This window comes from Nansenia antarctica (genome assembly GCF_963989245.1).
Source record: "Nansenia antarctica genome assembly, chromosome: 5".
Classification (NCBI taxonomy): domain Eukaryota; kingdom Metazoa; phylum Chordata; class Actinopteri; order Argentiniformes; family Microstomatidae; genus Nansenia; species Nansenia antarctica.
Window position 1 is genome coordinate 63,044,905 of NC_137690.1, and position 23,817 is coordinate 63,068,721.

At 43.9% G+C, this 23,817-nt stretch overlaps 1 protein-coding gene across 1 annotated transcript; it reads right to left on the reverse strand.

Annotated features, from left to right (window-relative positions):
- Positions 1 to 10,718: 10,718 nt before the first annotated feature.
- On the reverse strand, positions 10,719 to 17,877 carry LOC308158511 (ETS translocation variant 5-like; the record flags this gene model as incomplete). The annotated part of the gene is made up of 13 exons (XM_080532150.1): positions 17,834 to 17,877; positions 16,641 to 16,805; positions 16,353 to 16,440; positions 16,123 to 16,170; positions 15,802 to 15,852; positions 13,525 to 13,648; positions 13,148 to 13,432; positions 12,642 to 12,928; positions 12,102 to 12,188; positions 11,858 to 11,926; positions 11,406 to 11,575; positions 11,071 to 11,178; positions 10,719 to 10,952 (listed from the first exon to the last, which is right to left on the reverse strand). Exons 2-13 carry the CDS (start codon positions 16,686 to 16,688, stop codon positions 10,719 to 10,721), a joined length of 1,599 nt encoding a protein of 532 aa, XP_080388276.1. The 5' UTR covers positions 16,689 to 16,805; positions 17,834 to 17,877.
- Between the last annotated feature and the right edge of the window lie 5,940 nt (positions 17,878 to 23,817).

Consider the following 23,817-nt stretch of genomic DNA (forward strand, 5'->3'; position numbering starts at 1 on the left):
CATGATTTGATTCAGTAACTTGGGTTTAATCTTGACCAGACCATTAAACAGTTAAACGATTTTTGTTTGGTGAAAATATAAAAAAGGAAAAAGAAAAAAAAGACAAACATTTATCACAATATAGAAAAAGTTATAGATAAATCTTTGCTGGTGATTATTTTTATAATGAATACATAAATGTACATAATGTCTTTGAGAGATGCTATTTGCTGTACACTTGTGCTCTCATTAAAATGATGACCCATGTGGGACACTTGGAACAACACAAAGTTTCAGTATACAAAGTTTCAGTAATGTGCAATACAAAAGGCATGCTGTTTTAAATGAGGAAATCCATGTACTATGCAACCGCAACCTTGTACATTGCTTCATGCTGTGGCTTATCCAATCGCCCTTTTCCAAGCAGCTTCATCAGAACTCTAAGGAAATTTGTGTTGATATTTTTTGTGGAAGATGAAAACTAAACGGCTAATGCGGTATTGCATGCATAATGTACCATTTTAATTTATAAAACTAATAAAAGAAAATACGTGAAATGGGAGATGATTGTGTCAAAGGCAAAACTAGAAGTAACTTAAAAGTTTTCTTTTACAAAATAAAAGAGTCATTCTAGAACTGTCTCAGGCTACTTTTTATATCTGATACCTAATACCTGAAACAGCTGCAAAAAGTGTGTTCTTTGTGCAATACCAGAAAGAGGTGAGAGAATATCATCAGATGCAGGTGAGGCTGGTGGAGATAGAAATCAGAAGGACGGGCTCATTGTAATGCAAACACACATCTGATACCATTCCTCATTCCGTTCTATGCATTACCTCTAGCAGCCTCCCCTGACCTGATATCACTACAAGGTACAGTAGGTAAACCGCCATAGGCCTACTGTAGGATACAATATGTCTGCTCAGTAATGAGGTGCAGGCAAATGTTCGACCACCTGGTGGCAATGTCTATCAACGGAGCACAGTTCAGTAGGTACATTTATATCCTGTCCTCACAGAGGAAAAGGTTTGAACTGATCCATCAACTCATCAGATTTTACTTTTAGTTTTTTTTACTGATCCCTGAATTCCTTGAGGAGCTGTGGAACGGACAGATTAAAAGTGAGTCATACTGGGCATGGTCTAAGAAACTGTCATCATGTTGCATTATGGGCGATTGACCCTTCAATGCCTCCATGGACCTAATCCAAACCTTGGGCCAAAGTCACTAGACACGCAGGCATATCAGTGAGTGCCTGAAACCCTGCAGGCTAGTGAGAATACATGAGTTCTTCTGAGCTGTAGTGTTTTATGGTCATACCGCAGAAACGTGACTCGTTTATGGGTGGAGCTCATGAAGCACATTGATTATGTAACCTCGGGGAATGAGGACAGGGTTACAGTAAAGAGGCAGGGTCACGTGGGCGTGTCACCTCAAGATCACAAACAGGTCGTTCTGTCCATCCCTTTCTGACCCCGTGATCAATAGAAGACCACACACACGCTGCCTTCTCTATTGATCCAGGGTGTACCTTACATGAGCAACCTCTACCTTTAAGCAACCTCTACCTTTTAAAATGCTATGTAAGGTACGTGTCCAACTGAAACTGAACTGACTGAGTTAATGTCGTATATTTTCTACTATATATATCCTATTTTCTAGTGTTGTGCAATGGTTCTTGTAATCTGACCAGCCCCTCGGACTTGGGGCTGTGGTGACATCACAGGGGACGGCCCTCATGGCCATCTGGATAAGGTGATAGGCTATGACCTGTGACTGTATTTTGCATAAGAGGGAGGGATCTAGGAAACTGGGGAAAACCAGCGAGGAAGGGAGGAAGCGCTCTCTTTTTGTCACCAGGCCCCAGCTTAAACACGTGTATGTATAAATCTGTTTGTAACTCGGATTAAATCATCTTAAACTCACTAGCTGTTGTTTGATTCATAACCAATAAGAATACACGACATGATGGCGAGCCTAGCACGGAGTCCAAAAAAGGAAATCTACGTTTGAAAACTTAAGCTCAAGCCACAGCTCTAAAGACGGTAAGAATTAAAATAGCGCTATTTTTCTGTTTAAACCGCTAGGGGCGCGTGTGCAACAGCTGGGTTTTCAAACAATTTCTTTGTGACTAAAACAACCTTAAAGTAAAGTCTTATTGGAATAGAAACACACTTTTCATAATCTTTAAGCTGGGGTTGGTGAGAGCCGGACTTTGAAGTCCGTTTTTGTAAATATACGATTAGATTGGTATATTGGTGATATAAGGCTGAATTTGGTAATTCGCTTTTTTATGTTAAAATATTAGTTGTGTAACTAATAGCGGTATTACGGAATATCGTGAGTGTGTGTGTAAAATTGTGTTCTGATAAAGTGTAACAAGTCTGTTTTGTAAGAAAGAGCATTATTGTAGAACTGTAGCAGGAGTGTGTGCAGAGCCCTTTAGAAAGAAGCAGACGCCATTACTCTTTGTCTGTGTGAGAGGACGCCGTTGTGTGGGCGGCCATTTGCAGTGTGTCGGCGAAGTTTAGACGCCATTTTTATGAGGGAAACGTGCAGTGTACTTTCAGCGGAGTTTAGACGCCATTTGCATTTAGACGCCATTTGCAGTGTGTCAGAGAGTCTAAAGGACACACACAGAGGCCATCTTTATGAGGGCAGGCTACAAACACGCGGTGATTTTTCAGGGGAGACGGGTTGTAGCCCCCTCTTCTTGCCTCTGCAAACAGGCACTCCTTTGGAAAGCATTCCTTTGGAAAGGAACCTGACTGATTAATTACATTCCTTATTTCTTACGGATCATTTTACATAGACTATAGTATTTAAGATAGAGATATGGTGAATTGATCTCGGGGTATTTTAAATAGTTTAGAGTTACGGTTAAAACATTCATAGCCTTGGCTAAGAGTTGGCGCATGCGCAATCGATGCGCGTTAGCCGGAGCACAGCTCCATCTGCTGGTCGAAATACGACAATACATTTTAAAACACTGAATCCTCAGGGAGATACAGCTGAGGTCGATGAAACAGTCCGATACATTAATAAATAGATGGTTAAATGATTGTTCTATATTAAATTACTTTAATTAATTTAATTAATTACTTATCAGTTGAATTAATTATTCAGATCATTCATTTTCTGTTTCCCAAAACAATTGATTGATTCCATAAGTTTTAAATCAATGTATATGATGATATAGTGAATAATTCTAACTAATCATTCATTCCTTTCACTTAACAAGTCGATTTCTGTACAGATTGTAATTAATAATTAATCATTCATTCTTTTCCCAATGACAAGTCGATTTCTCTACAGGTTATAATTAATATTTGTAATTTACATCTTTTATTTTAGTTAGGTCATTTCCACAGCTTTTGATTAGGAATAGCAGAATAGATTGTATTGATAATTAAGCAGTAAAAGGGTTTTTGTAAATCAGTGAATACTTAGGTGTTGACCAATCTTTGTGATTTAATAATTGTGTTGACCAGAACTGTAATTAGTATTGAATGAGTAATTAAGTGACACATTCATAAACAATTAGGAAACACATTTAAGTATAAAGTACTTACACAGCTATTAGATTTAAGTTAATACTGCACTGACATACACAAGAGGCAAGTCTGTTATTCTGGAGTTGCAGGGTTTTTGTGGGGATGGTTAATACAGTTATATTGGACTAGCATTTGTTTAGCAAACAAGACAAAATAAGGTGGGTTGTAAGAAGCGTACACCTTATCTAATATAGAATATTGTCAGCATATTGAGCCAAGTAGAATGGGGTCGAATTCCACGAAGCTGTTAAAAGATATTAGTGAACATCGTGGAATGTTGGCTACGTTATCCCCTATGGCTGTAGTGGAAAAAATGAATCCTCTTGTTAGGGAAATTAGCAAAATGTCTACGAAATGGAATAGCCGTTGGGCATACATTGAACAGCCGTGGCCGAAAGGGGGCAGCCTTAATTTACAATTAATTACAACATTGGAGATACTTATCAATGGGCACAAAGCACATCAAAGAGGAAAGATTAGATCAGAGAAACGCAAGTTAGAGTTAGCTATTTTAGATCTATTTAAGGTAGAGGGACAGAAAATAGCTCAGTGTCCTGCCCCCAGTCCCCCTCCATATGCTAAGGCACTGGAGGATCATTCCCAGAAGAAGAAGAAGGAGCCAAGGGGAAAAGGGGACGACAGGAGTGACGAGGAAGATGACAGCGAAGATGGCAGTGCAGACTCAAGTGATGACGACAATGCAGATGGAGGCTACAACGCGCAGGGCAGGAAGATGATAGCCACAGCCGAAAGGAAAGGTGGGAGAAGACGCCCGGAGAAAGAGGGAGATTGTCACCGAATGTCATCAAATACATTAAAGAACTGTCCAGTGCTGATTCGGGGTAACAAGATGGAATATCATCCGTGGCATCATACAGATTTGTCTGAAGTGATCGAGAAACTCCCAGTTCTTCAAGAGGGAGGACATTCGTGGACGCGAGGGGTCGACGTGATACTGACAGGAACGCAGGTCGCGATGGGAGACCTGAAAAGACTCTTAGCTTTTATTGCAGGATTGGATACAATGCAGGAAATATTGATGAAGGCAGGACTTCATAGATATATCAATACATCAGTTTATGATCCAGAGCTTTTCGCAGCAAACAGAGGCAAACTGTGGAAAGCAATCAGGGAGATCTACCCTACTCACATTCACCCAGACAATATCATTGTGAAGCCACTGGGGGGGGATGAGAATCCCAGGGGTTATATTGCCCGTATGCACTCTCAATGGAGAAGTGTGACAGGGAAAGACGCTGAAGATAACCCCTTAGAAAAATCCATAATCAGGGAAAAAATACAAGAAGGGCTTCCTACCCCAGTTAAGGATAAGCTAGCAGAAGTGGTGGGGCTACGACACATGAACAAAGCTGTTTATATAGACCACGTAGCTCATCACGTGGAGTTATATCGAAAGAACATTCAGATACAGAAGGCACGAGACGAAGAATCCCTCAGAATATTGACTCATTTGCGATTGACTGAAAGCGAGAGGAACATAGAGGGAGTGCAGGCTTTAGCCCCACAGCAACAGCCACCTGGAGTGCAGACTGCTACTTACCAGTCCTACTCACAGGGGCCACAAGGGGGGTATCCTGCTACTTACCAGTCCTACCCACAGGGGCCACAAGGGGGGTATCCATACCCACAAGGGCCACCAGGGGTGCAAGCGGTTCCATGCCAGATGTACACACAGCCTGGCCAAGGACCACCACCAGGGGGATGGACAGCAGCAGGGAAGGAGATGCTAGAACCATGCCAATGTGACCAGAATGGACATCTAGCCTGTGCCTGCTGCAACAGGCCCCAGGGGGGCGCAGGGGGGAGCCAAGGAGGAGGATATTGGCCCCCTACTACACCTGCTCCAGGAGTGATGAACCCTTACGGAGGCCCAGCAGCTGGCCTATAGGGGTGCCCGGAAGATCCGAGTGGGAGGTGCCAGCTGGTGGTGACACAGAAGCCTGAAGGCGCCACGCACCTCCCTATGTCTAGAGAATATGTGAAGACAATCGGATTTGAGGGAATTAAACAGCTGATTCCTACAACTGAGCTTGTAGACTTAGAGTACAAGGGACAGAGAGCAACTCTGTCAACACTTGTGTCAGAACACACGCCAACAGGGCTGCTAGGGAGAGATGCTCTATGCCAATTGAACTGTACAGTAAAATGCACACCTGACAGCGGTGCTCAGGTTCCATCGACAGCCAAAGTGATTAAGCATAGAACAGACCTACAAGCTTTGCCTTTAAAGGGAGCTGATATAGAATATTGGGTTGATGGGTCTTGTTACGGGGTAGGAGAAACGTTGTGCGCTGGGTATTCCTTAGTTAAAGCACAGAATTCAAAGTTTATTGTAGAACAGGCTGAGGCAGTTCCTCAGCCTTGCTCGGCTCAGTTGGCTGAATTGATTGCCCTCACAGAAGCATGCAACTTGGGAACCGGACGGAGAGTGACAGTGTACACCGACTCTGCCTATGCACATAATGTTTGTCATTTTAATGGAGCTGTATGGAGGGGGCGGGGTTTTAAGAGAACTGATGGTACGCCTATACAGCATCACGCACAGATCATGAAGCTGTTACAAGCCATGATGAAGCCAAAGGAATTAGCTATAGTGAAGTGTGCCACACACAGGTCTGACTCATCACATGTCACACAAGGTAACAGGGCTGCAGAGGATGCAGCCAAAGCCATTACAGGAGCAGACAAGGCAGGTAAAGGTCTTCTGGTCACACATGAAAAGCAATTACAGGGCATGGTCACACTTGAGGATTTATTGATGTTACAGAGTAGAGTAACTACGTTAGACAAGAGCGTTTGGCTAGCAAGGGGGGCAAGTCAGGATGACACAGGTCTATGGAGGAATCATGAGGGGTTGGTTGTAGCACCCTCAGATTTATTAGGCATGTTAATACAGGAAGCTCATGGATTAGCACATGTGGCTAGGGGGGAGGTAAGACGCAAGATTACCAAGAAATATGGGTTTTGGAGTCCATATTTGATGGAACAGATTGACCATGCTTTAGGTCAATGTGGGGTCTGTTGGAGAAACAACATCAGAGTGGGTACACCAGTGGTGTCTGGGCATATCCCTACCCCAATAGGGCCACGGGTGGTGGACAGGGGGGTGGATGTACAGAGTAGGCAGGATGTTGTGCCAACAGGTGCCGAGGTCCCCAGAGAACCTGAGAAGGAGGAGCTACGAGGAGATGCTGTGGTGTTGCCAGAGCCAGTGGCAATGCCAGTGTTACAGCCAGTGACATTACCGGCAGTGCCTGAAACCGAGGGGACAGCGGAAAGCTGTCCAGATGCCAATGAACCAGAAACCAACGAAGCAGAGAGTGTTGACAGTCTGGAGGTCCAGCCTGGGGGTGTCCAAAGCCTGGACACCTGTGCTACTGGGGATGCTGGCGAGTGCCTGCACCATGCTTCAGATGATGCTGAGGGCGACTCCCCAGACCTTGATCAGCGTGGGAGGGGACCAGGCGGCTACCTGAACCTCAATGACACTGACGGACGACGACCAGTTAGGAAAAGATTAAAGACTATGAATAGGGTAGTGAAGCAGCAGATCAAAGGGAACGACGGGAATGGTCAGCAGATGATAGCATGGCTGGAAACGGTCTTAGGGGCATGGGAAACTTATTTTGCCAAGATAGGAGCACCTATTATAGCAGACATGATTTTTGACTTTCTTAGAAGGCAGGGCCTCATTGACTGTTTTTGGAAAATCAGTCACTCAGTCCACGTTAATGAACTTTTCAGAAGACTAGTCCTCACCTGAGGTGAAGATCTATGCATTAATGCATTCCCTTTGGCCTATGCTTACTGTTGGAGAATTATGTGTTATGATAACTGAATGTCATTATTTGTGTATTGTTTGTTTGTTTCTATATCGTGTGATTGAGGTCAGTTGAGAAGTGATGTGGTGGTTATACAAAGCTAGGAGAGAGGTTCTGTTCCTAGCGCAACGAAAATGGAAAGCTCCTGACTATGGAAGTGTTATCAATCTGAGACAGCGGTAAAGGCTGTTCTCCAACTGGGTACAAGTGCTAGTAACCTCTGACCCCGACGCTTCAAGGACAAAGAAAACATCGGTCGTTGGAAGTTTCTGTATTGATTTGTGCATGATAAACTGTGTTTAGTTTAATTGTGATTGTTATTTTCAAAATTCTTTTTATTATTGGTTGTTTTCTATTTTTTGTTTATGATATCTTTGGTTCCTAATACTGGTCCTGGGTTGGTCTGTGTTATTGTGCTTCTTGTGTTGTGTGTTGGTGTAGTTTTTCTGTTTGTTGTTGTTTTTAAAAAAAAAAAAAAAAAAAAAATATTTTTTATTTTTTTTATTTTTTTATGTGGGGTTTTGTGTTTTTGTTTTTGTTTTGTGGTCGTTTAGTTTCGGAACACCCTCTGGGTGGTCCGAGGGGGGATGTGTCGTATATTTTCTACTATATATATCCTATTTTCTAGTGTTGTGCAATGGTTCTTGTAATCTGACCAGCCCCTCGGACTTGGGGCTGTGGTGACATCACAGGGGACGGCCCTCATGGCCATCTGGATAAGGTGATAGGCTATGACCTGTGACTGTATTTTGCATAAGAGGGAGGGATCTAGGAAACTGGGGAAAACCAGCGAGGAAGGGAGGAAGCGCTCTCTTTTTGTCACCAGGCCCCAGCTTAAACACGTGTATGTATAAATCTGTTTGTAACTCGGATTAAATCATCTTAAACTCACTAGCTGTTGTTTGATTCATAACCAATAAGAATACACGACATTAACTGAGTTATGTCAGAGCTGGTGTGTGTGTCGGGTACTGCCTACACAGGGCAGTCACTGTTTCCATGATGAAGAGCAGCCAAGAGATCAGTTCCGTGTGATCACTGTAATTGTGCCAAAAGGATCAAGTCGTCAGCAGGATTAGGCCCTACGGCTCAAACCCTACTGACACAATGACCATGACGCCAGTGAGCAATGGGATTGATGGGCTAAGGGATGGGAAAGTGTAGGTTAATCAGAGGTTTGTTTAAACGAGTCGGTTCAACACAGACATGAACTGACTCCCCTCCCACAGTTAAGTCTGTGCTGGGATAACACCAAAGACAGGTGGAATTCTACTGATCAACCCTTTGCAAATGCCCCATGAGACAAACAGCGTATCGGTTTTAGTATCCCAATTAGCTGTTGCTAGTGCAGCAGTTACTCTTTTAGTCGATATTGTAACAAGATGACAATGTATGCATGATACTATTTTGTATATTAAGGGCAGCTGTGGCTCAGGAGGTAGAGCCGGCGTCTAATGATCGCAGGGTCGGCAGCTCAGCGGTTCTAACCCCGGCTGGCCACGTGTCAAGGTGTCCTTGAGCAAGGCACAGAACCCCTAATTGCTCCAGGATTGCCATCTATGACAGACCCCTTGCCTAGAGCATAAAATTGCCTAAATTGCCCAAATTCCAACAATTGACTGCATGGCAATAAAACTATATTTTTGTCTTTTATATAAGTATATTAGCAAGAATCAGGAATGAATGACGTGACACAAACTTCCCTTTGACCACAATTGCACATCAGTGAAGGTTGTTGAAAATGTAATTAATTAATAAATTATTATTCCATAATAAGAAGAATAACACACAGACGAAGGTGAAGCAGAAAGTATAGTTTATTGTATCCAGTAAAGATCATCAACCAAAGCAGTGGAAGGCACACATTGTATTTGGGGGGGTGGGTCTCACTTGTGCAAGTGCCTGCGAGCATTACTGTAGTGGACAGACACCCCCACGCCACATGTATAAGACAGATAACCATATAAAAACACACTGATACACACGGTTTACGCAAGCCTCGTGAGATTAATCAAAGGATGCAGAACAGTATCAGGCATAACTTTCCAGCGTATACAATGTCATACAAATGCAGACTTTGCAAAAATATATTCATATACATTTACAGATTTTTGTCCATTCAGCCCCAATAACAAACTATACAAAAAGCAGAGAAGTCTCGGTTCAGCAATAGGTCGGTACAGCTGTCTGTGGGAACATCATGCAAGGAGGAGGACCTTTCCCTTGTTAGCTTAATATTGGCAGAATAATATTTCGGGGGGAAGGGACCATCTGGCAGTTGTAGTACCTGTCGTTACAAAAAGAAAACTCTCACGGGACCATAGTGCCATAAAAGTACACTTTGAACACAAGAAAAATAGTACACAAAGCATGTTTCAATATACTTTTTATATATAAAGTCAAAGCTCCAGGAAAAAATACGGTTGTGTATCCCTTTTATATTTTACAACAAAATGACCAAAAACGTCGTTTGGAACGATCATCTGTTACACTTCAAAGTGAGGAGTAAAAGAGCATTTAATGTTTGTTTTTTGGGGGTGAGAAATACAGTTCCCAGAGTTTGGATCTTGATTGTAAGGACTGAGCTCTGAGGACAGTCCAGTACATTCTGAACAACCCCAAAGCTGTGGTATGTTGTGCAGTAAAAACACACAAAAAAACAGAGGTCTAAACCACAAACAGTTGCCTGCTATTGACAAACCATTGGATACACGGCCCGTTACACAACAATCTTCTGTAGTAAGTTTCATGGGAATCATATTTTCTCTCCAAGATCAAGCCCCTTTTCTGAATGCGCTGTTCTGTTTGTTGGATTGGAACAGAGCCATAAAACAACTCAAAAGATCTCAATGGACAAACAGTGTCATAAGATCCTTGGTCATTCGCCAACGTGAACATACCATGAGCAGATGGTGAAAAGAAAACAGCGTGGCTACAGTTCGTGCACACTCATAACAACCCTGACTTCTGACAGGCTTCCAGTCTGAACTCCATAAACACTGATGGCAGGCAAACTGGGTTCTGAGAGGCTGCTGGAGTCCTCACGGGTTGTCTGAAGGACCTCATTACCCATAATACAGTTCAATAGGGGATGAAAGAGGGCACAGAGCAACGTGGCATAGGCTCTCTCTCTCTGGAGGTGGTGTGTGTGTGTGTGGGGGGGGGGGGTAATCTCAAGACTGACAAAAGGTCAGAGGAGTAGTGGTTGAGGATATGGTGTGTGTGTGTGTGTGTGTGTGTGTGGGGGGGGGGGGTAGTCTCCAGAGATCTCCAAGTCCGCTCAGCAGTTTGGGCTCTGGGTGTGTGTGTGTGTGTGTGTGTGTGTGTGTGTGTTGGGACAGGTTCAGAACGCGTATCTATCAGGGAATGCCAGTCCTGAGACGCCCTGCTCCCCCCTGTCCGCCTGGTAGACGCCCCCTTCCTCATAATGGGCCAGGGGGACGGTGTCTGCGTCGTCCGGCAGAGGTAGGCTGTCTGGGTCTGACTTCAGGCTGGGCCTCTGGTTGTCTGGGAAGGCCATGGAGAACAGCGCCTCCGGGTCACACGTAAACTTGTAGACATACCTCTCCCCGGCGACCTGAGGACCAAACCGACAGAGAGCGGGGGTCAGATGAAGTCATCGTGGCACACTGGAGGCCAGTTTAAAATGTGAGGCAGACAAGGGATAGACAAAAGAGAGTTGGAACGCAACGTGCCTTTACCTTCTGCATGATCCCCTTCTCGTAGTAGTAGCGCAGCGAGCGGCTCAGCTTGTCGTAGTTCATCGCTGGGCGGTTCTTCTGCATGCCCCAGCGCCTAGCCACCTGAAAGAGGGAGGAGAGAGAGATGAGAAAAGGAAGACAAATATTTTTGTTCAACCCATCGATATATAGACCCTCTCAGCTGTTACTTGTTCTTGATCAAATCATGTTTTTTTATATTTTCCTTCTTTTAAACAATCTTGTATGTATAGCAAAGTCATGCCAGACCTAAATCTAGCCCCCCCTCCCCCATTCCATTTCCGTCTCTGGGATCCTGAGCTCAGACTGACCTCCTCGGGCTCGATCAGTTTGAACTCCATGCCGCGGCCTGTCCAGGCAATGAAGTGGCCGTTGGCCGGGTCGTCCAGTAGGGTGACCAGGAACTGCCACAGCTGCAGGGAACCTCTCCGCTGGTAGGGGGGGCCGTCCCGGAACACTGACGGCTCCTGCTTTACCTTTCCTGGAAAGAGAGGAGTGGGGAGGAGGAGGAGGAGGAGGAATGAGAGAGCGGGTCAGTAAAAAGGTCAGGTGAAACATTCCACTGACAGAAACTCTTAACGTTAGACCAAAACACTGGTCATATGACTCGAGCATGCCCACTGAGCTCAATGACCCTCTAACACCTCTGCTCAGGACAGACAGAAGCTGTCAGATCATTAAGATCAAAATCCCTCAAATCAGTGTGTGTGGCCTAAAAAACAGGCAGTCTGGTTAGACCATCCATCTCACAGCAATGTCTTACCCTCAAGTCTCTCTGGCACCACGCATGTGTCGTCGTAGTACAAGTGTGGCTCTCCGTCGTAGAGGAACCCTGTAGTGAACACAAGACACGGAACATGAGCTCAGTGGGACTGGGACCAGATGACAGGAAACAGCTAGCGACACTCATGCTAGCCCACCATCTGAACCTCATGAAGGACGAACTACATTTGTTAAAAATGAAATAAAAAAATAATAAAATAAAAATATAATTATAGAGCACTCACCATCATTGTTGTTGTTGTTGTTGTTGTTGTTGTTGTTTTGGTAAAAGTTGGATGACTTCCCAAAAGAAGACTGGCAGTTTTGCACTTCTGCAAGACAAAGGGAAAAAATAAAACATATTAGGGAACTCTGATTCTAGTTCCAGTTTTGCCCTTCAACTCAGCATACTAGCTACCATTTTACAACATTTTGTGGTTTAGTGGTTATGTGAACAAATTATTCTCTTCGCTCAGCACTTCCTTTTGAAATTAATCAAATGAATCTCTTCACAGGAACATGGGGTTTTAATTAGCTGCAAGGTGTTCAGGGGATTTGATATTACATCACTGACCTCACTACCACAAAGTGGGCTAGAAAATGAGAGTCAGTGCAGTCATCTCAGCTATAGAGACAGAGGCTAAGAAACAACTTCTACAACACACCAGTCTAGACTCGTCTCTGACCACCAACGAACACTATGCCTCAAACACTTAAGGAGGAAGTGAGATTTGTTTCCTAACAATCCAAGACCATAGTAGTGTATGGCAATGAACCACACTCACCTGAGTCAAAGCAGAAATCTCTGGGCTCCTGTTTGATGGAGAGAGGGTGGAATGCTGCACGGGGAGGGCCCATGCTTGGGACCCCCTGCTCGGCGTAGCGAGGGTCCACCAGCTCCTGCTTGAAACACTGAGGGGGCAGGGGAACGAGGGGCTCGGACAGATGGCGCTGGTAAAGGGGGCGTCCGTCCCTGGGCAGGGCGCGGTGGGTCTGAGGAGGGTACGGTGTCCTGGCTGGACCTTCGGACTGGGAGAAAGGCAGGCAGGGCTCGGAGAGCTGTCGCTGGAACCTGGAGAGGGCAATGGGATACCAGTGAGCCGTGAGGGGTTCAACATTGTTCAGGGGAGCACACAATACTGGAACCACTTTAAATAATGCATCTGAAGTACATGTACTTGCTGAAGCTAAACTTGACCATGTTAAAGCAACTATGGTTGGTTTTTAGAGTCCAACCTGCCTACGCTTCACTACTGCCCTTACAGCTTTATTGGATCGGATGGGAACTCACCTGTGTTCTGAGCTGTAGGTGGCGTCTGAGTGATTGACAGGGAGGCAGGGCCCTGCGAACGACTGGCTTTGGCTGGGGTGCGGTAGCGTCCGGAGGTGGGAGGGGCTTGGGGACGAGGTGTGGCTGTGAGGAGGAGGGGGGTGATTATGCCCCTGGGCTTGGAGAGGGGGACTGATCTGCCTCTGTAGGGGGTGTGTTACCAGGCCGGAGGCGGAGCCACACGGCGAGGCAGGTGTGGAGGGCGGAGTCAGCGGCTTGATGCCAACTGGCTTCCTGTCATAGGCACTGCGAGGGTAAAAGAAAGCAGGGGTTAACTATGGATTGATCCTAAAATACGTGACTAAATGGGCCATTTCGGTGTAAAGCAGTGTGTGTACCTGTAGCTGTAAAGGCACTTCTCTGTGTAGGGTGTGAGTCTCTGCTCCAGGCTGCAGGGGGACAGGTCTTTGGAGGGGCTTGGCTCCCGCTTCACTTTACTGGCTGGGGGCCTTTGGAACATCACTGCAGAGGCAAACCAGAGAAACCACATGACAAACTGCAAAACAGATTAACCCAATCCAGATATACTGTACACGCATTCAACATCCATGCTTGGTGTGTTTCTACAAGGAACGAGGTGCTGGAAAGTACTGGCACATGTTTCTACCCTTGTTTTTTTGTGAGACCACCACATAATCTTTCAGCAGTGTCGCGATGATTCAGGGACGCAGTCTCTTTCCTTCCAAACTTTCTCTACTTAAAAAAAATAAAAAATAAAAAATAAAACAATCTAGCACACACTGTCTTTTCATGCCGAATGATTTTCATTGTTCCCATGGCAACAGTCAGAAAGGAACACAAAAGAGGCATTTTAAGCCGTGGAGCACGTGGAGCGCCCGAATGAACATAACAATATCCTCCGACTTCCATCCGCAGTAAAGCTGCCATTGTGACTGCAGAGCAGGACTGTAACTTTGTGCTCTCGGTTGGCATTAGTGGTTGAGCCTGTGGCCACATCAGCTCCCATTTCCTGTGCCACATAACGGCCATCATTCAGGCGGCTGAGAGAGAGAGAGAGAGTGCAGTCTCATAAATAACAGAGAGAGAAAGAAACAGGAACTCAATACGCACACGCACACACACACACACACACACACACCTCGGTGGCAACAATGCACACCCATAACGCCTTTATTTCATAACGGGATGAGCATCTGCTGTTTAGCAACATTTTTGCTTTTTGTCTTCGTTTCGAAATGTACAAAAACAATCAAAGGGCCATCTATCTTTAACCTACATTAACACATTAACAAAACCATAAGCTCACACCCTCTGCATTTTCCATTTCACTGGACCAAAGAGACTGGGGCTAGGAACGGCCACCTTTAATTCTGTTGTAAGGATTAAGAAGTTCATAGCAGTAGTGTGCGTGTGGAGGGGAGGATGGGGGGGGGGTGCCACGTGATTCCTACGGTAACTGCTCCTTTGCCCAGCTGCAGAGTGCACACAGGACTGCTGAATGAGGGCTCTGTGAGAGCAGCTGGCACACTGCCAACTTAGGGTGGCAAACTACTTCTTCTCACACACACACACACACACACACACACACTTCAACAAAAACAACAACCCCCATGGCTGTGCAATAGCACAATTCAGTGTGCTCCCTACCCCCTAACCTCACTGCATTAAAATGTCAGTGCACTGGTTGTGGCGATGAATTACAACATTGCAGTGCGATGGGCTGGGCTTCACTCTCTTTTTCCTCCACTGCATTAAAAAGAGCATGATTATTCTCACTCTGGTTTTGAAACGCTAGCCTAGAAAGGCCTACTTCTGGAGCTCAATCAAAGACTTCCATTGAGCGGCCATTATGTATACATTATCCTAAGAAAGCAGTGAGAGGGAGAGAGCGCAAGAGGAGATGAGAACAAAGCCAACAGCCCAGCCTGTTGAACAGGCCTGGAACACAGCCCGTCTTAGCCAGCCAAGGAATGCCATCACAGGCTTCAGTCTGCTGTGGTGCACCTGGACCTGAACAACCAGCAGCCACACAACACTCCTAATAACAGGCCCTGGTTCAACTCTCTCACACCTTCCGGACCAATTCTGAGCAGTGATCACCAGAGCAAGAATATGCAGGACAACCACATCATTATTATTATTATAGTTTCCTAGAATGGAGGCTTGCAGGGTTTTGTATGCTGGACATCTCAAGACACCCATAATCAAAGCGTTCGTTAACATGACTGCTTGGTGATAAGTACAGACTTGTGTCATGTGTAATCTGTAGGGGCAGTGATCTCTGTCTACAAGAAAGTATTTTAAATGAAAATAATCATTGGAGCAATGCAAATGAAATCCACTGCTACTATTGAACATGTAAAACTACTAACCTAATCTAACATGCAGACCGTGCTATGAAAGGTAGTGGAATACATCCACAGATGGAATCCGGCTCACTATGATTGCAGAACAGTAATAACAAAAGTAATTTCTGGAAGTTTAAGTTGACTTATGTTGTTGATGGAGGTCCTTCGGTCCATATAGACACCTTCTGCTTACTACCCTTGAAATATACGGGTCAACACACCAAATATGCAAGAGTTGAAATTGTGTTGATTTCTTTGTTTTAAGGCAGTCCCCACTGAGCAAGAATATCAAAGTAAGATACTCACGATGGTCTGACTGGAAATCTGGAACAAACTGTTCATCATCAGGCACTTGGGCTGCAAGAGGGAGAGGAGTTAAGTGACTTGGTTAAAGATAAGGCCATCTGAGTCTTGAACAGCAAAGAAATAAAACAAATGTAACCAGAAATCTTTTCACTATTTACTAATTATGTTACTTTACATACTTTTTGAAAAGAAAAAAAAATCAGAGCAATGCACTTCTTCACAGCCATAATAATAAATCCATTATAATTGGCCATGACAACTCAGCTGACCAATATTTTTATGACCACGCAAGAAGTAGAACTGCATGAAGACAGAACTGACCTTCTGCAATCCATATCTCTTGTAGCTGACTGAGGTCTTGAAATAAATCTGTGAGAGAGAGAGAGAGAGAGAGAGAGAGAGAGAAATAGGTGAGGAAATCGACCAAATTGTCTTTCGGCATTACAGAATTTCCGAACAGCCACATTCTACTGCAATGAATGCCATGTCATACACTTCTCAATGGGATTTTAAACTATTGCTAAAATTATGTGTACAGTTAAGGGAATTACCTTCTGTGTCCTGAGCCAGCTCCGTCTCCACAAACTTTCTCTTTCTGTCATTTAACAGTCTGCTCGCAGGCTCCTCCACGTGAGATTTCTGCCACAATAATGAAACATGCCACATTCAATTGACAATGACACTAGTGTAGCATAATTGTTATACATTATCTGATTCAGACCCCCCCCCCCCCCCCCAGTTGAGTAATTAGGGAATTGGCTTTTTCCACAATTACAATCTATAAAATGATCAAAACCCTGTGTTTTGAAAAGAGTTCACAGGGGGTAGAGAATACTCACACTAGATGGGACCATGAAAGGGACTTGCTGGTCATAAAAGCCATCCATGTTGCCTGCAGGGTCTCCACTCACGCTGATGTCCTGGAGGTGTTGGGGGGGGGGGGGTGAGGGAGGCCAGGGGTGACAGCAGGAGATCCTTGTCTGTCTGTTCTTTCTGTGGAGAACCTAGAAAAGTGGCGCGGAAAAGCAGAGGCCCCCCCCCACCATCAGTACGTCTCAATCACCTGTCATTTGACATCGTTACAGTCTGCCTGCCTGAAGCATACGAGACAGTTGCTCCTTTCATCTGTCTTGGGTTGTTATTTGTTTGCGCAACCCTCTCTTGTTTTTAGTGTCCACCATGCCAGCATGTACTCAATATGCTTGGTATGAGGGCCTTACATAAGCAAGCACAATCCAGCCCCCTGAGGCTGAGAATGTAGAGGCTGTAGTAAGCAGAGGACTGGGAGTAAGTAGTTTTAAAACTGTGTTCAGATGGGCACTCAGTGCAAAAAGCATTCACATGAGTCCATGGCATTGAGTCCGTGCCAAAAGTTAACAGTTTAAGGAAAGATTGTAATTGCAGTTTAACTGAGCACCAATTTACTTCAATAAGTATGCTGTGCATGATGTCAAAACAGCACATTTGCTATGAAATCATTATTATGAAGGGGAAAATGCATTAATGGCAATACAGGAAAGAAAGAAATCGAGTGCAATTGTCCATCCATAAGAACTAAACTCTCAACCCCGCGCCATCCTCCCTCCCTCCCTCCCCCACCCTTTCCTTCCCCTCTTGTGGCCCCTTGTTTTTCTCAATGAAGAGAAGTGAAATGTGATCCCTGATCCCTCAACCCTGAGCACAGAGAGGTGGGGGCGGGAGGGGGAGGACTCAACCCCACCATTCATAAATTCGTGGAAGTGATCGTGGATAAAGAATTCACATGCACACATGCAAGCAGAGATACGCAAGATAAACAGCCTACATGTCAAAGTAGGCTGTACAACTACAAATAAGAAAATGGTCGCCAAAATAAAGATTCACTCTTAATAAAATGGCGTTCAGATCGCCCCCCCCCCTCCACAGACATAGAAGAAGAAAAAACTACAACGGGATTTGCAAGTCGGTCAAAGTAAATGCCTTATTAAAGCCGCAGGAAATAAACGGTCGCAAAACCATGGGCTTATAGTTGATAATTCTATGTATAACTCACCTTTGTAATTATTAAATTCCTTTGCTGTTTTGAACAATTTTCAAACGATTTTCTCCCCACGCTTCTGCAAACGTAATCTTCGTTAAAAAATTCTCTGCTGCGTTCTTCACACACAAAACTTGACTGTGGTTTTCTCAATGGAATCGTCTGGTTTTCCCCGAAGCGAAAATAGGATTCTGCAATAGACGTTCATTGGTTGCCATTCAATGCCATTCAAGTGACTGGCCAATCGACTTTCAGATAGCACTGAGACGCTCAGTGACCAATCGTATGCGAGTTTGTCTTGTTTTTATGAATGACTGCATTTCATTCATGTCTCTGAACCGCTGACATGCGCTCTTAAAGGGCCCGACCCTAGGGGGCAAATGGAAGGAAACAGTGGTAGCTCAACATCAGCACAGTAGAGCATCAGGCAAGTTCTTTTAAAAAAAACATTTAGCCTATGATGAAAGTTATTCAAGTATATTGCTGCATGTTACAGTTGTCATTTAACTTTTTGGTCGATACCATTACATTTTCGTTTAGATTTTTGCTGTCATTATTGAATACTTTGGTTATCTTATACGTCTTTGTTTCTTTGTTTTGTTTTTCTGTTCTGTCAGTCTATGAAATCTGTAAAGCGCCCTTGGGTCTGAGAAAGGCGCTATATAAATCCAAGATATTATTAAATAAATCCAATTATTATTATTATTATTATTATTATTATTATTATTATTATTATTATTATCTATGATATAACTGGCCATACGATCAAAGATCAAATCTAAAAACATAAAAACACTTTTCTATTTGTAGGACTAACCTGCAAAGAAGATTATTACGCTATAGCCCAACAGTTATTGATGATTGCAGAGATCTCAGACGAAATGCTGAACATGATCTGACTTGCAGGCTAATAATAGACTAAAAGATCTCACCCTGCATCAGTATTGTGAGCTAGAGGGAGGGACTTGCCTGTACTCTCTGACTGTGCTACAGATAATAAATATTATATTATATAATATAATAATATATATATATATATAATATATTATAGTTCATCCGCCTAGATATGTTCAAATACATTACGTAGATGTTTATCAAATTCAACTTTATTATTAAGGAAGTTAAAATGGAACAGACAATTATTAAACAAATACATTACAATATCATTTGATTGGCAAACATTTATTAGGAACCATGTCCACCTGAAATGTCTGCTGGAATCTGGATGCTAACACCATCCACATGATAGTTCTACAGAATCAATAAGCTCACAAGCAGTGTCAAACTGTGGGCCCATATGTGTTTAGCCATACCCATTTTGAGTTAACCTAAGCTTGTTCCTTTCACAAGTGAAGAGTGAACATAGGGCCAATGTGTTCTCCTTCATGTTGGCTCTGTCCATGCTCATCTTGTCCATAATGCATGAGCTCTATGTTTTATCTCTGGTATGGGAGTGTCCATGGAGCTGAACCTGGGGCGATTGCTTGTCAACTACAGATCCATTATTCATCCGAGTCCTTCAAAGGGACCCCCCAAATGACCCCCTCCTCCTCCTCCTCCTCCTCCTCCTCCACCGTCCTGTGCGGCTTGGCTTTGAGTATTTGTGCTTAAACCCACTGGTGTTCTGTCCGTCCTCTCAGCCTGCATTGGTCTCAGTCTGGGATGTCTCCAATAGGAGAGGGGGGTACGGCCATGCACGGCCCAGGGTGCCCAAGACCCCAAATTCACACTGTCATGTGATCAAATACTGCTCCCTTTGTCCTCATTGGCTCTCATCCCAAATCTCCCCCCTCCTTCTGAGCCAGCAGACGTCTTTACAGTTTCATAACAGTTCTCGTGGCTCTTTGATAGTATTTACCATGCAGTATCACACATGACTGCTTCAAAGACCATTCATCTTCCCCACCGCAATATGAGTAGCTCGAAGCAGCCTATTCCTCCCTAATTCCCCTTTGAACTTATTCCAGTTCATTACCCTCTCCATTGTTTCAGGGCAAGCAGAAATGATTCCCCCCCGAGAAACCCTTTCACCCACAATTATATTTTCAGTGCTTTCTCTAGTCTGAGTCCGAGTCTGTAGTGTAGGATTTAGCTACCATCATACAGGTGTTTATGTTAGGCTTTGATTGTGTTGTTCTTTTGTGTTGATGATGTGATTATGTGATAACATACTGCATCTTTTGCAATACACTCAACCTCGTTATTCTCCAAGAGCCCATGTACATTGCTCAGAGAAAATGTTCCATTTGTAATCTCATTACATCTCTGTTCTACCGTGTTTCTTCGCGAGGCTATACTAAAAATAGACATGGAACATGGTCTCTTACATAATGTTGCCTAGATGCTCGATGCTGAACGCCTGAGCTCTCTACTGTTTTTCTGCTCTCTCCCTTTGTTCGGTTGAGGGAGGCTGCCAAACTGCACAGCTAAGAGACCATGTCCAGACTTGCCACGCTGAAATGCTGCACTAGATCAGGTGGGAGGTAAGGCCCTAAAAAAGAAAAGTGATTAGAATTCAAGTAGGTTTGAAGAGCGCAGTGGCTGATAATGACGTTTCAGGATGAAAGCTTGATTTAGTTATTTGAATAATGACAGGGGTGAAGTTAGCCTTTTCATACAGTAGTGTAGTGGGTCTGAAGACTGCTTTCAGTTCCTGTGCTTTGTAATTAGATCCACGTCACCATCCATGGATGCGTCACCCCGCCATTGGAAAATGTCCTTGAGGGCACATTTTCCAGTGCTTCTAAATTTATGTTTGAGTGCTATTTCAAAAACAAATGCATTCTCTTGTCATAGAGTAGGCATTGTAGCTCACATGCCCACCATCATTGATACTGTACAAGTGTCCAGACTGCCTCTTTGTGTGTTGAATTTCTAAACTGAAAGGAGTTCTAAAACCATGTGTATGATTCAGCTGAAGTGGAAAAGCTATGGGTCTGTGACCAAAGTGCATAGCATTCAAGGAAAAACACTTTGAGAAACATATTCAAGCATTTTCATAATCTGACTGATGGTGAGGTAACACACTGTATGTAATGGCGATTATATTCTCTTATGATACACTACTGTAACACGTTGTATGGCTGAAAAGTGTACAACACATAGAAAGAATAGGATTGAGCTCTATGGGTTTTTTGGGAGGGTGGGTGGGGAGGGGGGGTTCATACACACTTCAAACAAACAAACGTAGCTAGCAAGGGATGTACTAGAGAGAGAGAGAGAGAGAGAGAGAGAGAGAGAGAGAGAGAGAGAGAGAGAGAGAGAGAGAAAGTGAGGGAGTAACGCACATAAAGATATCCTTGTGACTACAGTGGAAATGAAAGCAGGAGTAAAAGGCCATCTTTGTTCAGTTGCTCCACAGAGAGAATATCTCTCAGAAAGTGGAATCTTTATGTGCTGTCGATGACTCTGGAAAGATTATGTGGGTCATGTCATAAAAGCCCTCAAAGAGCATGGATTGTGTCCTCAGCATGACGCAGAGGCCAAGATCCCATGGTCAAACCTCCTCCATTTGAATCACGAAGCAAGCTGCTCTAAATGAATTATATGCTCCTAAAATTGTAGCTACCCAACGTTAATCTGATCTATGATGTTCCTCCCGCCTCAGTGCAAGAAGAGGCTGCTGCCAGTATCACATCTCCCAAAACTTGTGGGAAAAATCTGCGATCGAAGTGCTCGTGTGACATTTCCATCACGCCACACTGTCTGGCCACCCCTCCATCCCGTTGTCCGAGTTCTTGTGTTCTATGGCCCGGCCTTAACGTCGGCGAGACACAGCTCCTAAAATAGGCCAGTTGCCATGCTAATGTGTACAATCGCTCTGCCCACATGTGTGAAAGTAGCGTTAACTGGGGCATGAGGATGCCCAGAGCTACAGTAGGCAGCTTCTCTCCCCCTGCCCAGAACCTCCCTCCCATCAGCACACCAGGGAGGACACCACCTCCCCCACACTCCGCTCTGTGCTGCCTGGGTAGAGACCACACTGACAGGGAATCAATGGACCAGACCAGAGAATAACCTGAGAGAGTGATTGCCCTTGAATGTACAACTGTAAATGTAGACATTACACAGGATATCATTAGGGTATCAAATAAAATAATATTGTAATTAATTCAAACTTGGCCAATTTGGAACGGTATGGTGCTAGTTCATTCATTCACACACACACACACACACCAAAAGTGGGGAAATTAGTGGGAGACATTACAAAGGAGACCTTTATACTATAGAACAAGAGAACATACCAGTAGTTGGGTTAATGTGACACTGTATGGTTCTACTTATTCCATTCACACATTCGCCCTGCCCTGAATGATGCATTTAGTGAGGCGCAGCAGTTGTGAAACTATTCTGCGATCAATTGTCATTTTGCAGATGGATTCTAATGCATTCTGAGGGTTTCTTTTCATGTTTTTCCGTTGTTAAAATGTATTTACATTTTTAAAAATCTGCCCGTAACAACAATGGAAGAACCTGAAAAGCACATATGAGAGGAACACATCATTTGCCTGAATACGTCATCTCCTCATCAGGTGTCCCTCAGAGTCAGTGCGAGAGGGTGAAAAGACAAAACTGCTTTATTCGCTTTCTCAAATGCAAAGTCCCTGCCTCGTCTTTTGAATGACACTACAGTATAATGGGTCACCTCATGAAACTATCATAAAGTACAAAGCAAAGTACAATTGACATGCAGAACAATTGACATGCACAGATACAGTATTCAGCTCAGATATCACACCACAATGTTTAGTATCAATTTGATATACAGTATGTCATAGTCATGAGGGGTTTGTCTAAAACAACAGCCTGTCCAGTTGTGGCCTATTGATATTCAGACTGTTTCTGTTCAAGACCCCACAACCCACACCTCCTGCCTTCACAACCCACACCTTCTGCCTTCACAACCCACACCTCCTGCCTTCACAACCCACACCTTCTGCCTTCACAGTATGTTTCATCCACCAGGGTAAGAGTCCACAGAGGTTCACAGAGTTCACATTCTGAAGGAGGTAGTAGTAGTATTTGTTTGGACTTCCAAGAAACACTGACAGCATTGATACAGAATCAGATTATTCTTATATAATTATTATCCTGATTATACTGCTGGCACGGATTTATAATAATCATATAATGGTCATAAGTAATGGTCATAATCTGCAGTCAAAATCCGGTCCAAAAGACAGGGACAGTACTTTGGTGCCATTTTTACTATCACCCGCCATCGTCCTTTCTGCACAGGCACCAATCAGAAGATGATTGTGCTTGATTATAGGTGGAGCAGCATGTGCTTGATCAGCTGTACAGGTCAGGTCCCTGAGATAACAGAGATAATGCTTGATTGATGACTTGCCTGAACACTTTCATTCTGTCAGCTGAGGTAAATTTGGCAGATCTTGGTGTTATTGATTAGACAATGACCTTGTTTATGCTCCTCTTGCTTTTATAACATCCACATTTCACAGCTTTATTGAGCTGTAATTTTCTTGGTTGATATTGGCCCAGTATAATTTGAGTATACCATCTCTGGCCTCCTGTACAGAGAGGAATTCATATATCAAATGGGAGTTGAATATGGTTGATCATGACTAGGACCACAGGTTTTTCCTCCCCAGTCATATGGTCAGGAAAAAACATCTGTCCCTAATTATGACAGGGCCATAATATGGAATCAACTGGAGGAGCATTTAGCATTTACAAATAAATTAAACAAAAATGTAGGTCAGATGGAGAAGATTGCAGCTTGATACACCCCACTGTACAGTATTTCCCCCCCAAAAAAATAATAATATATATTTTAATATATATCTGCTTGAACTGGTTATAGTTTGTTTAAATTGAGGCCAGGGTGCTTAAGCTGAAGTCTGCTGGTCTTATCTATCAAAGATGTGAGTCACAGGCTTCGTTTCTCACAGAGATGTGGGACCATCTGTCACATCAACTGGTAATGAATTTTATGGTCATGTTATCTCACTTAATAGAGCTCAATGGACCCCAAGTAT